Source organism: Calliphora vicina, chromosome 1 (assembly GCF_958450345.1).
Source record: "Calliphora vicina chromosome 1, idCalVici1.1, whole genome shotgun sequence".
In the NCBI taxonomy this organism is placed as follows: Eukaryota; Metazoa; Arthropoda; class Insecta; order Diptera; family Calliphoridae; genus Calliphora; species Calliphora vicina.
This window is the reverse complement of record NC_088780.1, coordinates 123,498,423-123,512,058: the sequence shown is the minus strand read 5'-3', so window position 1 is coordinate 123,512,058 and position 13,636 is coordinate 123,498,423. Positions and strand designations below refer to the sequence as shown.

Genomic DNA, 13,636 nt, shown 5'->3' with positions numbered 1-13,636 from the left:
ATTAAGAAAAGTCACCACGTGAAATAAAAACTACGAATAACAAAATCAAAACATTGAAAGCAGAAGTGTCAGGGTACTGCAGGGTTGTATATAATAGTAGTTTGTTAGTGTAGTGTAGTGCAGTGTTTACAGTTATCGATAACAGTTTATTATTGTTTATGTCATAGATATATAGATTAGGGTGGCCCTAGTTGAAACAAAAAGTTGAATTTTCGAACTGTCACCTTTTTTATTTTTGAATGCTTTTTTGGTAATTATTTATTTTTATTTAAATAGATTATTTTCGACTTTTTTCTTGTTATTTTTCTTTATTTTTTAAAAAAGTTATAGTAGATTACAAGACTAGTTTTTATTTTTGATATTTATTATCAAATAAAATAAATTCAAACAATTGAAAACTTTTCGACTTTTTTTTATATTTAAATCGACTTTGCTCGACTTTATTTATCGACTATTTGATTTTGTAGATAATCGACTTTTTTGGGATAACGAATCGATTGTTCGATGATATTCTGATCAACAATTTTATTTTACTTGGTGGTTATACGATCAAGTTCTGCCTTTCAAGTTTTAATACACTCACACTTTTTTACTAATACACTAACACTTTTAAGAATTGAAACGAACTTGCATTCAATTTTCCATTCAAGTTGGTGTTTTAATTTTCAATCAAGAAAACAGCTGATTACATTTTTTTTTGCCGAATTTGTACTAAAATTGTTTTCAAGTTGCGTGCAGCCTACGTCAGTCACAGCAAAAATAAGCAAGAAAAAAAAAATCGCAAAAAAACTTTAAAAATTTCGAAATAAATTTTTTAAAGCTGCCTAAAAGTATGCTTTAGTTTATAATAATTTAATAGTTTATGGCCAAAATTATTTTAGTATTTTATACCCTATATATAATAAGTTTGCATTCCGTTTGTAATTTCTACATTTTTCATTTCCGACACTATAAAGTATATATATTCTGGATCCTTATAGATAGCGGAGTCAATTAAGCCACGTCCGTCTGTCAGTCTGTTGAAATCAACTTTCCGAAGCCCCCAAATAACTCACATATACGATTCATACATCAATATCTCCGGAATTCTTCCGGCTCGGTTGCTATTTAAAATCGAGAAAATCGGACTACAAATGGCTGAGATATAAGGAAAAACAAGGACAACCACGATTTTTGACCTATTTTTTACCTGTATCTGGATAACTAATGCCTGTAATTTCAACAAATAGATAAATGCCAGTGCTTAGTTACTTATGGAGTAAAAATATTTGGTAATTTTTACCCGTAGATATTGATTTGAAATTAATGTCAAGTTATCTTTTAGGTAAATTTAACTGCTTGGTATTTTACACAGTAGATATCCATTTCTTGAAGTTTCGGGCATAAGTCAATAATATAGACAATATAGATATTTCAAAGACCTTTGCAATTACGTACATATATAAGACCTTAGTAAGTTGGACCTATAATGGATCAGAATCGGGAAAACACCGATTTTTTTTCACCAAATGTTTTTTTTTTCTGCTAAATATTAAAAAAAAATTAAAAAATTTAAAAATCAATTCGAAAACATTTTTTTTTCGAAAAAATTAACAAACAACTTTGGCAAAAAAAAAATAAATTTTGTTTACCTAAAAATATTTAAAATTTTTATTTTGAAGTATAATTTGGTGAAGGGTATATACGATTTATCCAAAAATACCTATTGAATAAAATAATGGGTGTTCAAATGTTATTCCGATAAAAATACTTCCCTCATTTGATTAATGTTAGTTCTATTTTTATGTAACTGTTTTTAAAATAACTAATTAAATATACAAATTTTATTACAGGTTCTTTAATTAAATATTATTGTTGATGTTTGTCCATTTCTTTCAAACGTTCTTTTCTACTACTATTTATAATTTATTTTTAATATCATTTCTTTCTTATTTAATTTAATGTCTACTTGATTATTTCAACCATTTCGTATGGCTCCTGTGTCCATTGATGATAATTGATAATGTTTAGTTCTTATGATATTGACCACTTGCTGTAATTTGAAAAAAGGCATATTATTAAAAGATCTCTTGAATTTTATGGCATCCACCAACCAATACTAATTTGATTAAAAATACTGCAAATGTTAAAAAGTTAATACTCATTAAGGCCGCATGTGGTGGAAAATTTATACTAGATTCATCTAAAATACCACGTTTGCTACGTAAATGGCTGCTGCGTTTATTTTCACCCATTTTTCGAGAGTCACTATTTGTAATTTCATGGCCATGGTCCTCAGCGTTCTCTTCATCATTATCGTCTTGCCATAAAACCATAAATTGTTGTTCTGAAATAAATATTAGGAAAATATGTATATCATTCATTTCACTGTATATATATGGGGGGTAGGGCCAATTATGGACCGGTCCCCACATAAGTTGGTAGAAAAATTTAAGTTCTTATAAAATTTGTTTATGTCCATGTTCATAAGATATTAATTATTATAAGGCAATTATGAGTGTTCAAGTAATTTTCTAAGGGGGACCTTGTATGGGGACTAGGGACAAATGTATAATTTCAGTGTACTTAGAACTGATATGTGCAAAATTTTATCAGGATTCCCGCATATTCAACATAAGTCATAAGACTACTCAAACAGTATTCCGCGGTATCATTTGCATGGGAGCTAGGTGAAATCATGAACCGATTTTGCTCATTTTCAATACCAAACAAACCGTATAAACAGCTATCTTCTTTCGTTTGGGCACTATCCTGTTTTAAACAGACAGACAATCTTGTGGGGACCCAGAATAAATATATTAATGTGGGTCTGGGACAAATATTTTGTTATGTAACAAACGGAATGACAAAATCAATATACTCAACTTTTTCAATGAAACACAGGTTTTTGTATAAAAATTATTTTATTTTTCAATCTAGCCTTTGAGTTCTATGCTCTATGTTCAACTTTTCTTCAATTTTTGTATAGCTTTAGTATTTGTCGTGGTCAATAAAATCGGTAATTTTTGTGAGATGATTTCATCGTATGAAGTTAAATCTCTTTCCGTCGAGACATTTCTTCAGGTTTGGAAACAAGAAATAGTAAATCGGGGCTAAATCCAGAGAATATGGCGGAAGAGGAAGCATTTCGTATCCTAATTCATGGATTATTACCATGGAAACTACACATGTGAGTACTCATTTGTGCACCCGACTTTCAGAAAGGTTTCTCATACTCAAGAGATCATTCAAAATTGAAACCACTGAGCCATGTGAGATGTGAGTATATGTATGTCTGCCGATCGCGGATTTCAAACGACAAATAAGGTATTAAACACAAGAATCGTGATCAAAAGATACGCTATCTTTTGTAAATCCCGAATTTTCAAGTAAACACCCAAAAAAAATGGAAATGTCAAAATTGCGTATGAAAATCCAAGGTCTAAAAATCATGTATGTACATATGTATATTATACATACTATATTATTCTCCTGTTCTGTTACATCTATATAAAATACATCTATATAAATATAAACTTGTCCAATAAGCGTTGAATCAAGAAAAAGAGCTCGATCTGTGATCATTCCTATTTCTGACCAAAAATCTATTTTTTATATAAAAACTCAAAATATCTAAATTCGCTAATAACGTGGCCAATAAGCGTGGAATCAAGAAAAGAAGCTCGATCTGTGATCACTCATATTTCTTATAAAAAATCGATTTTTTTTATAAAAACTCAAAATTATTCAATAAGCGTTTAATCAGGAAAAGGAGCTCGATCTGTGATCATTCATATTTCTGGCCAAAAATCGATTTTTTATATAAAAACTCAAAATATCTAAATTCGCTAATAACTTGGCCAATAAGCGTTCAATCAAAAAAAGAGCTCGATCTGTGATCACTCATATTTCTTAACAAAAATCGATTTTTGATCACTCATATTTCTGACCAAAAATCGATTTTTTATATAAAAATTCAAAATATCTAAACTCGCTAATAACTTGACCAATAAGCGTTGAATCAAGAAAAGAAGCTCGATCTGTGATCATTCATATTTCTTAACAAAAATCGATTTTTTTATATAAAAATATATCTAAATTCGCTAATAACTTGGCCAATAAGCGTTGAATCAAGAAAAGAAGCTCGATCTGTGATCACTCATATTTCTGACCAAAAATCGATTTTTTTATATAAAAACTCAAAATTCGCTAATAACTTGGCCAATAAGCGTTGAATCAAGAAAAGAAGCTCGTGATCACGCATATTTCTGACCAAAAATCGATTTTTTATATAAAAACTCAAAATATCTAAATTCGCTAATAACGTGGCCAATAAGAGTTTAATCAAGAAAAAGAGCTCGATCTGTGATCACTCATAGTTCTGAACAAAAATCGTTTTTTTATATATAAACTCAAAATATCTAAATTCGCTAATAACTTGGCCAATAAGCTTTTAATCAAGAAAAAGAGCTCGATCTGTGATCACTCATATTTCTGACCAAAAATCGATTTTTTATATAAAAATTCAAAATATCTAAATTCGCTAATAACTTGGCCAATAAGCGTTGAATCAAGAAAAGAAGCTCGATCTGTGATCACTCTTATTTCTTAACAAAAATTGATTTTTTATATAAAAACTCAAAATATCTAAATTCGCTAATAACGTGGCCAATAAGCGTTTAATCAAGAAAAAGAGCTCGATCTGTGATCACTCATATTTCTGACCAAAAATCGATTTTTTATATAAAAACTGAAAATATCTAAATTCGCTAATAACTTGGCCAATAAGCGTTGAATCAAGAGAAGAAGCTCGATCTGTGATCACTCTTATTTCTTAACAAAAATTGATTTTTTATATAAAAACTCAAAATATCTAAATTCGCTAATAACGTGGCCAATAAGCGTTTAATCAAGAAAAAGAGCTCGATCTGTGATCACTCATATTTCTTAACAAAAATCAATTTTTTATATAAAAATTCAAAATATCTAAATTCGCTAATAACGTGGCCAATAAGCGTTTAATCAAGAAAAAGAGCTCGATCTGTGATCACTCATATTTCTTAACAAAAATCAATTTTTTATATAAAAATTCAAAATATTTAAATTCGCTAATAACTTGGCCAATAAGCGTTGAATCAAGAAAAGAAGCTCGATCTGTGATCACTCATATTTCTGACCAAAAATCGATTTTTTACATAAAAACTCAAAATATCTAAATTCGCTAATAACTTGGCCAATAAGCGTTTAATGAAGAAAAAGAGCTCGATCTGTGATCACTCAAATTTCTGACCAAAAATTGATTTTTTTATATAAAAATTCAAAATATCTATAAGCGTTGAATCAAGAAAAAGAGCTCGATCTGTGATCACTCATATTTCTGACCAAAAATCGATTTTTTTATATAAAAATTCAAAATATCTATAAACGTTTAATCAAGAAAAGGAGCTCGATCCGTGATCACTCATATTTCAGACCAAAAATCGATTTTTTATATAAAAATTCAAAATATCTAAATTCACTAATAACTTGGCCAATAAGCGTTGAATCAAGAAAAGAAGCTCGATCTGTGATCACTCATATTTCTTAACAAAAATTATATGTTTTATATAAAAACTCAAAATATCTAAATTCGCTAATAAATTGGCCAATAAGCGTTGAATCAAGAAAAGGAGCTCGAGCTGTGATCACTCATATTTCTTAACAAAAATCGAACAAACTGAAAAAAACGAAATTCTGCAACAAAATTACCTTTAAGTAAGGCTTGACATGTTTTTAATCTTCGCAGTCATTTTAGAAATATACATTTTTATTTTAGAAAAATTTCGAAATTTTTGGTTTTTAAAACGGCATTAAAAATTGGAAAATGCATATACGCATATAACAAATGCATATAACTTTGGAGTCAGTCACGATTTGTAAACAATTATTCTTTTGTTTGACATATACATTTGTAGTTAGTCCAATAAAAGAAAAAATGAGCAAATCGGGAAATATTTGGACCCGCTGTTATCAAAAAACTGGAGTATGGTGGGTAAAAATGTTGATAATTTAATTTTAAAATGCGAATATCTCCTAAGCTATAAGAGATAGTTGATAGCCAAGATGAGGTTTTTTGTAGTGCTCGATGAGGAGATACTATGTGTGTAAGTTTTTTGAAATCGGAACACAAACTAAGAAAGAGGATCGTTTTAAAAATGTATTATACCCGAGTCCTACTTTGGGGACCCCTGGCCGCACCTCTGGTAGACTTATGCGGTCAAAATTCAAACCTTAAACTCGTCAACACAACTTCTTTGCACATGTCAAATTTCATTCAAATCGGACTAAGGGTTTAGATTTATTTCCCTCTTTTTTGTCTATACCTCTGTGCACTGCACGATGTAGCTAATTACTACGAGTTATGTATATTGATAAAATATTAGGGGATATTTGTATTATTTCGTTGCGGAATACTGTTTTTGAGTTACGCGAATATATGTTGTGCAATCTCCTCCATTTTCGAAATAACGGTATATCTCGAAATACGAGCTAACCTAAAAAAATGGTTAGCACCACTGAATTCAGCGTACCCGAATTAGTTTAAGCCGCTGGGTGCCCCTCTTGACAGAAAAAAAGTGTAAATTTCGTGCATAGTGTTATCATTCAATAATATTTTTTTTTTCTTTTTAACTATTTTTACCCTTTTCAAACCGCTTCTCACAAATTCACAAATCGAACATAAGCATTTTTTTTAACTTGGACAGGACAATGTCTGTCGGGTCAGCTAGTAATTAATAAAAAATATTAATTTATAATAATCTTACCTATGGTTTTCAATAATGTATCCTTAAGTTGGTGCAACATTTTGATTTTATCATCAATACGAAATATGGAATTTTTCATCCAGTTTTGTCTCAAAGATTTGATAAATTCTATAAAACCCTGTATGGAAGGAAATTCGACAGCATTTCCAGTCATTGAATCTTTCATAAAATCTTCAGTATGTTCCGCATTATTACTCTCAAACTCGGCGTGCTTTGCCTGCTCTTGTTCATCTTCCTTGTGATGAGCACCTTCATGCCTGGAAGTTGTTTCCATTTTACTATGCACTTTATTTGAAGCTGCTACTACTACAGGCTCCTTAGGTTGGGGCTTATTTGTTAAAGTCTCTGGTAGCTTATATATGTTTTGAAATCTTTCCTGCTGATACTTAATCCACTCTGGACTGGGTGTATCTTCAATTTCTGCCTTAGGAGTCATGCTTTTAGAGAGATTTAATGAAAATAATATAAACATTAATTGTAACTGCATTTCACTTTAGTGATTGTTGGCCAACTAAATGTCTAAAATTTCTTTCAAAATGATTTTAGTTGAGTGTTTTAGAGCTATTCGTTTTGAACAACACATAAAATGTTAGATTTATTTTAATATAATAATTGTTGGCTTAAAGATGACAATCAATTAACGGCAAGAAATTTACATGGTATTTGATTTTTCAAAAGATGTGTATGAGAGAGTGCAATGCACAAGTGTGTCACTAGTTAATTATACTTGAAAGAATCTTTAATATAATTTGTAGCATGCTAAAGAAATATGAGTGTCATATTAAACTGCTGCAAAGAAATTTATTTCCAAAACACACAATCTTAACTTGCAATAAGAGAATCAAACATTAGAGAAAACTTTTTATTCGGAATCATTCATATAAATGCTCAAGTGATACGCAGTAGTTCTGGGTGACTGTTCCGAACTAGTGAGTATCACTTGAGAACCGCACCCTTGCAACCGATGGAACACAAAAAATCTATTGTAAATCCTACATTTTAAAGTCATACACCCACTATTTTATCAAAAACGATATCACTGACGGCCATAAGTAATTAGTTATTTCTAAATACCTTGAGATCAATAATTACAAGATTTTTCGAACTTTTTACATAGTCTGGCTGAAAATGGGCGGGAGTGGATTAGTGGGCGTTGAACGTCCCATGCTAAGTATATAGTATTTTCGAATATCTGCAGAACTATAATTGCGACAGTCTTCAAACTTTATACGAATCAATTTCTTATCAGTGCATGAAGTTTAAAAAAAGGGGTGTGGTACCTCCCATTCAAACTAAATTGTAATTTCTAAATATCATGGAATCTACAATTGCGAAATTTTTTTAAACTTTGTCCGAATGGCTTTCTTATCACTGTACGGTTTTTGGTTTCATCCCATGAGTATTTTGTTTGTCAGCAACTGTCTAACTAATTCCAGCGATTTATCTCCTAACTTCTTGAGTTTTAGTTTATATAAGTTGGAATATTTCGGATAAAGAAGGACAAATATTCCAAACCATAGCTTCTGTGAGTAGTCTATGTTCTTTCATTAACTAGAATATTTTTATGGCCTTGTACCCAGTAAAATTTAATATTGTTACGTTTTAACCTTTTCAAAACGTTGGTTTATTTCCTTTAAATAAGCCGGATACTTTTGATTGCAAATAAAAGCCGTTTAGTTGTTTAAAAATTGTAACAACTCTTTATTTATTTAAAATGTACAACAACTGAATTAAATAGTCACTCAATGTTTTTTATACACGTTTATAAATTCGCAGAAATACAGACACACTTTACACGAATTCACTTGAAAAACTGAGTGCTGTCAGTTTATGTTTATTCAAAAAGCGTCTCTGATAAACTCACTAACGACTGCAACCTCTGCCACTATTTATAACACTGCCATCTGCCCTCTAGATTGCTCTTTAACTGTCTAGAGCTTTCTAATACATACGCCATCTGTGGTGTACTTTCTACAATGTTCTTTTACTGAATATTCGAATTCGAATATACGGTCGCAGTAAACGGCGTTGCCAACTTACGGTCAATGGTCAACTGAAAGCTTTTATTCAATATTAATAATGCCCACAGATATGTTACAGTTTGCTATTACAGCACTGTTATTTGAAAGCATTAGGCTACTTTTAAATCAGCCGTTAAAATCGTTATATTTGAATTCAAGTACAATTTCGTAACAATATTATGCTATTCACGAAGATCATCAAGCTCTTTGTGATAATATTACATGTGTTCGGTGCTATACTAGCAGCTTTATTATCAATGAAGAAACTATATATAGCCATAGCTATTCCATAAACTTCAGCTTGAAATATACGGCAATCTGTGTTTAAACGATAGAATTTGTCCAATTTTAGTTTCTTTATAATTTTAGAACCCTCGGTGAAAACATTAGGATCTGAATACATTACTCTTCCATGCAGTCCTCCAGCGTTGGAAATCGATTTGAAATAAATTTAGTTTTCCATTACATTATGCGGGATTTCATAGTCCGTTGTTAAATTCCTTTCCATGACTGCTATTCAGATTGCCGTATTGTACGGGTTTCCAGAGATGCTGTTTGCCTCAATCTAGTAAGGGTTATCTGTTTAATATGTATGTCCAATGGAGTGATTTGAAAAATTATATTTAGATCGATCGTTGTCATGGTTCTCATAGCCCCTGTTAGGCTTAACAGATAGCGTAGGTCAGTGTGAGAGTAAGATACACGAAAAACATATTAAGATTATTTTGCGTAGCTCTTTTCTAAAACTATCATGATCGGATACCATGCCACATTGCTCCAGAAGTTTGGAAACAGTTCATGTATCTTAAAAATAAAGTTTAATAAAATAATCGCTTCTAACCGAACTTCTTAAGGTTTTATATGTTATTCTTAATATCCCGATTTCTTTCAACTCAATTCCACCAATATATAAAAAACCATTATTTTATAAGCGGGTATTTATTTAAACCAAAAATTTCCTAATATTATCTGTCATGCTTAAAAGCTTAAAAATAAAATTCTCATAATTTCACAACACCATTTGAAATTAATACGGGGAAACACCGGGAAATTTAATAAATCCATAACTACTTAGTAGTAAAAATTCACTCAAACAAGTTTTGATCATCATGGGTATTAACTAGGGTATTCAATCGATTAATCGTTAATCGGTTAACCGATTAATTTTGGACGGTTAACTGTTTGAATAATTTAAAATTGCCGATTTTCAAATAACAAATACTTTTTTGAAAAATATGACAAAAAATGCTTTTTATTGAGTTTTTTGCAAAGAGACAAATTTTTCAACTGAACTTAAATTTTTATCTATGAATATTTTTTAATAAAATGTTACTGTTATATAGATTTTGCCATTGAAAATAGAAATCTAAAAACAAATTTTTAAATTTGTAATCAGGAATCCCGCAATTCCCAAAAAAATATTGAAAAATCCCAAAAATGGGTTTTTTTAGTTTTTTGGCTATAATATCCACACCAAGTGCGGGGTTATCGGAACCCTTTACAAAACAAAAATTGTTGGTCCCCTCGGTATCAACAATTTTCAAATTTGATTTCATTTAAAATAATTAATGTAAGGTTAGCTTTTCAAAAAGTATTTAGACATTTTTTAGATAAAAAAAATAAATTTTTTAAAATTTTTAAATTCAAATGCATATAACTTTAGAGTCAGTAACGATTTTTAAATAATTCTCTTTTGGTTTGCCATATGCATTTGTTGTTAGTCCAATAAAAAAAATGGAGAAAATCGGGAAATATTTGAACCCGCTGTTATCAAAAAACTGGAGTAGGGTGGGTAAAAATGCTGAAAATTTAATTTTCAAATGCGAATATCTCCTAAGTTATAAGAGATAATTGATAGCTACGACGAGCCGAACACAGCCGAAGAAATAGGATCGTTTTAAAAATTGAACATACCCGAGGTGTCCAAAATTCTAAACTTAAACTCAACAACACTTCTTCTTTGCGCATGTCAAATTTCATTCAAATACTATGGGTTTAGAAGTTACATAATTATTTCCCTCTTTTTTTTTCTCATACCACTGTGCATCGCTCATTTGCTGCAATAACGTCATAATTCAAAAAAAGTCGTTTCGAGAAAAACGTCTTTGAATGTTTTATGACATTTTACTACATAGACAACAACTAGATAGGTAACTGAGAGCCAAAAACCTAAGTCTGTTGTCAGAAACCTAAATCATGAGAATGTATTGCATGTATTTTGTTTTTGTATCACCCGTATGTGTGAAAAGAGAGTAATATTTTACTCTCTCCTTCCGTTCTATGCGTTTATTCTATGTTTTACTATTTCTTAAATAAATTTTCAACAAATCATGGGATTTCAGAAATATAAATAGATGATAATTAATATCTTTCTAATCTGTATTTAACCCAAATTTTTACTTATCAAATATACGAGAAAACATGAATTTTAATTTTGATGTTTACAACAAAAAAACACTCTCACACAAAAAATAATTGACTTTTTTGAAAACTTGTAAAACTATATGAAAGATTATAGAACGGCGCATATTTTGTATTACTCAGTTCAAAAAACACGGATTTTAAGTTATGACGTTGTTGCAGCAAATAGGCGATATGTCTACATAAATGATCTCAAATACCTTATTTGCTGATTTTTATGTTTTTGTACACAAAATTCGTTGTTGTCTTTTCAATTTAAAATGGAAATAGAAATTATTCGGTTAATCGAATAATTTTCAATTAACCGATTATTAACCGAATTTACCTCGATTAGTTATTTGCTCGATTAAACCAGAAACCCGATTAATTGAATACAAATAAAATTTGCACTTTTTTCACATAGTAAAATCCTTATCAATACACAACTATGTTGGTCTTGGCCTGTTTGAGAATAGCAATCGTGCTGGAGAGCAATTCAATGTGTCTCACTATGTTCATGTCAAAGTTAGGGTTTTTAATTTCCCGACTTTTTTTGATTCCCGGGAATCGGGAAATTTTTTTTCTACATTCCCGGGTACCCGGTTATTCCCGAAATATATATATATGATACTGTCAATTAGGAATATTATAGCCAAATTTCATATAAAATCTTAGTGTTATAATTATTAAATATCAGAGCTTCGAATGAATTAATAAAATATGTGCTTAATTCACTAAAATCTTAATTAAAGAATATCAGCCTTTCATTCCATAAATCCATTCCTAATATTTAATTTTTTAGATTCATTCCAAAGCCTTTGTTTAAACGGAATTAATTTTAAAGTTAATTTATAACAGAATTTATTCAATCTTCTAATGATTAAATCAAATCATTTACAAAATTAATCGAAAAAACTGTCTTAAGCCTTTTTGTAATAGATGTGAATTGAAGAGCAATTTAATCATTTTTATTCATTTTTCATTTTTGAAGCTATTTTTTGGAGAAGAAATTTAAAGAAATAAATTCTATAAATAATGAATTCTCTTTTTAAATGTTCATACGAAAAACCCAAAATAAATAATAATAATAAGCGGTATATTATTGCCGAGATATAAGCAAAAAACTGTAAAAAACTTTTCACTGTTTATTGGTGAAAAAAAAAATAGAGTTCTAACTTGTTTTGTATGTATTTTCGTCAGTTTTTAATACCCGGGATTCCCGACTAAAAATCCCGCGAATCGGGTAGTGAAAAATTGGAAAAATTCCCGGGAAATTTGTACCGGGAATTCCCGGGATAAAAACCCTAGTCAAAGTAGATCTCATAACACTCGTAGTGCATTAGTCTCCTGGAAGAAAGGAATTTCCTCTCGAATACTGACAAAATATCTTCATCTGATTTCTCAAATATCCATCTTTCAGAACGGATATTCCTACGGTGCCTGTTGTAGAGCTTGAATTTTGCCTGCTTGCTCAGTCCTAAGTAGATTCTGCTTGCAGAAATTATTGTTCTTTTTATTTCAAGACTGATGTCATTTGACCCTTTTGCTCTCACCAAATACAGAGCATTACCTTAGCACCATGGATATTTGACTTTGGTGTCGATTCGTCTGGTAGTACGGGCTTCACACACGATCTCTTACGCTTCGGGTTATCGTAATGGATTCATTTTTGATCGCCAGTAATTATTAGGTGTAAAAATAATTTTCTTTTATAGCGTTCAAACAGCATTTCATACATACAAAATGGTTTTTAGAGGTATCACGGCTTTAATTCGTATGGAACCAATTTCCCTGCTTTTGGATGAATACTTCTTCTTGCAAACGTTTTGAAATTGCTGATTGAGTAGCTCTCAATGATTTTGCAAGCTCTTGTTGAGTTTGACAGCAGTCTTCATGGAGTAATGCCTCCAATTCTTGGTCTTCAAACTTTTTTCGCTGTCTTCCGTGTGAAAATCACTATTTCTGAACCGCACAAACCATCTCTCGTACGTCGAAACCGATGAAACCCATTCACCATAAGCTATTGGATTGAGTGAGCATCGTTCGCCTTTCTCGTTGCTACTTTAATTCATAGTTGTAACCAATTTCGGGCTCTTTAGCTTTATTCATAAATTTGTACTTAAACAAATTATTAAAAATTCTTTTCACAAAATTTCTTCCACTAAAATTTATTAGTGTTAACATTTATTTTACTAAAACATCTCTATTTCAAAATCATTATTAAAAACTTAAACAACATCTCTGTTTTTTACTTGCTGGCTGTCTGTCTTAGAATATCATTCAAACCCAACTTAACCAAACACAATTTGTACTCTTTCATAAGCTCCACAGCGTAGTAAGAAAATAAATCTCAGAATCTCTCCTTGTTTTCTTTTACAAACAAATATTAATAATAAAATACAGTCTGTTGAAAAAATTTAATTTTAGTTTTAA

General features: G+C 30.3%; 1 protein-coding gene across 1 annotated transcript; it reads right to left on the bottom strand.

The window, feature by feature from the left end:
* Positions 1-1,957: 1,957 nt before the first annotated feature.
* Positions 1,958-7,218, bottom strand: LOC135952551 (uncharacterized). Its single transcript, XM_065502556.1, has 3 exons — positions 6,783-7,218; positions 2,094-2,326; positions 1,958-2,032 (listed from the first exon to the last, which is right to left on the bottom strand). Exons 1-3 carry the CDS (start codon positions 7,216-7,218, stop codon positions 1,958-1,960), a joined length of 744 nt encoding a protein of 247 aa, XP_065358628.1.
* Positions 7,219-13,636: the final 6,418 nt, after the last annotated feature.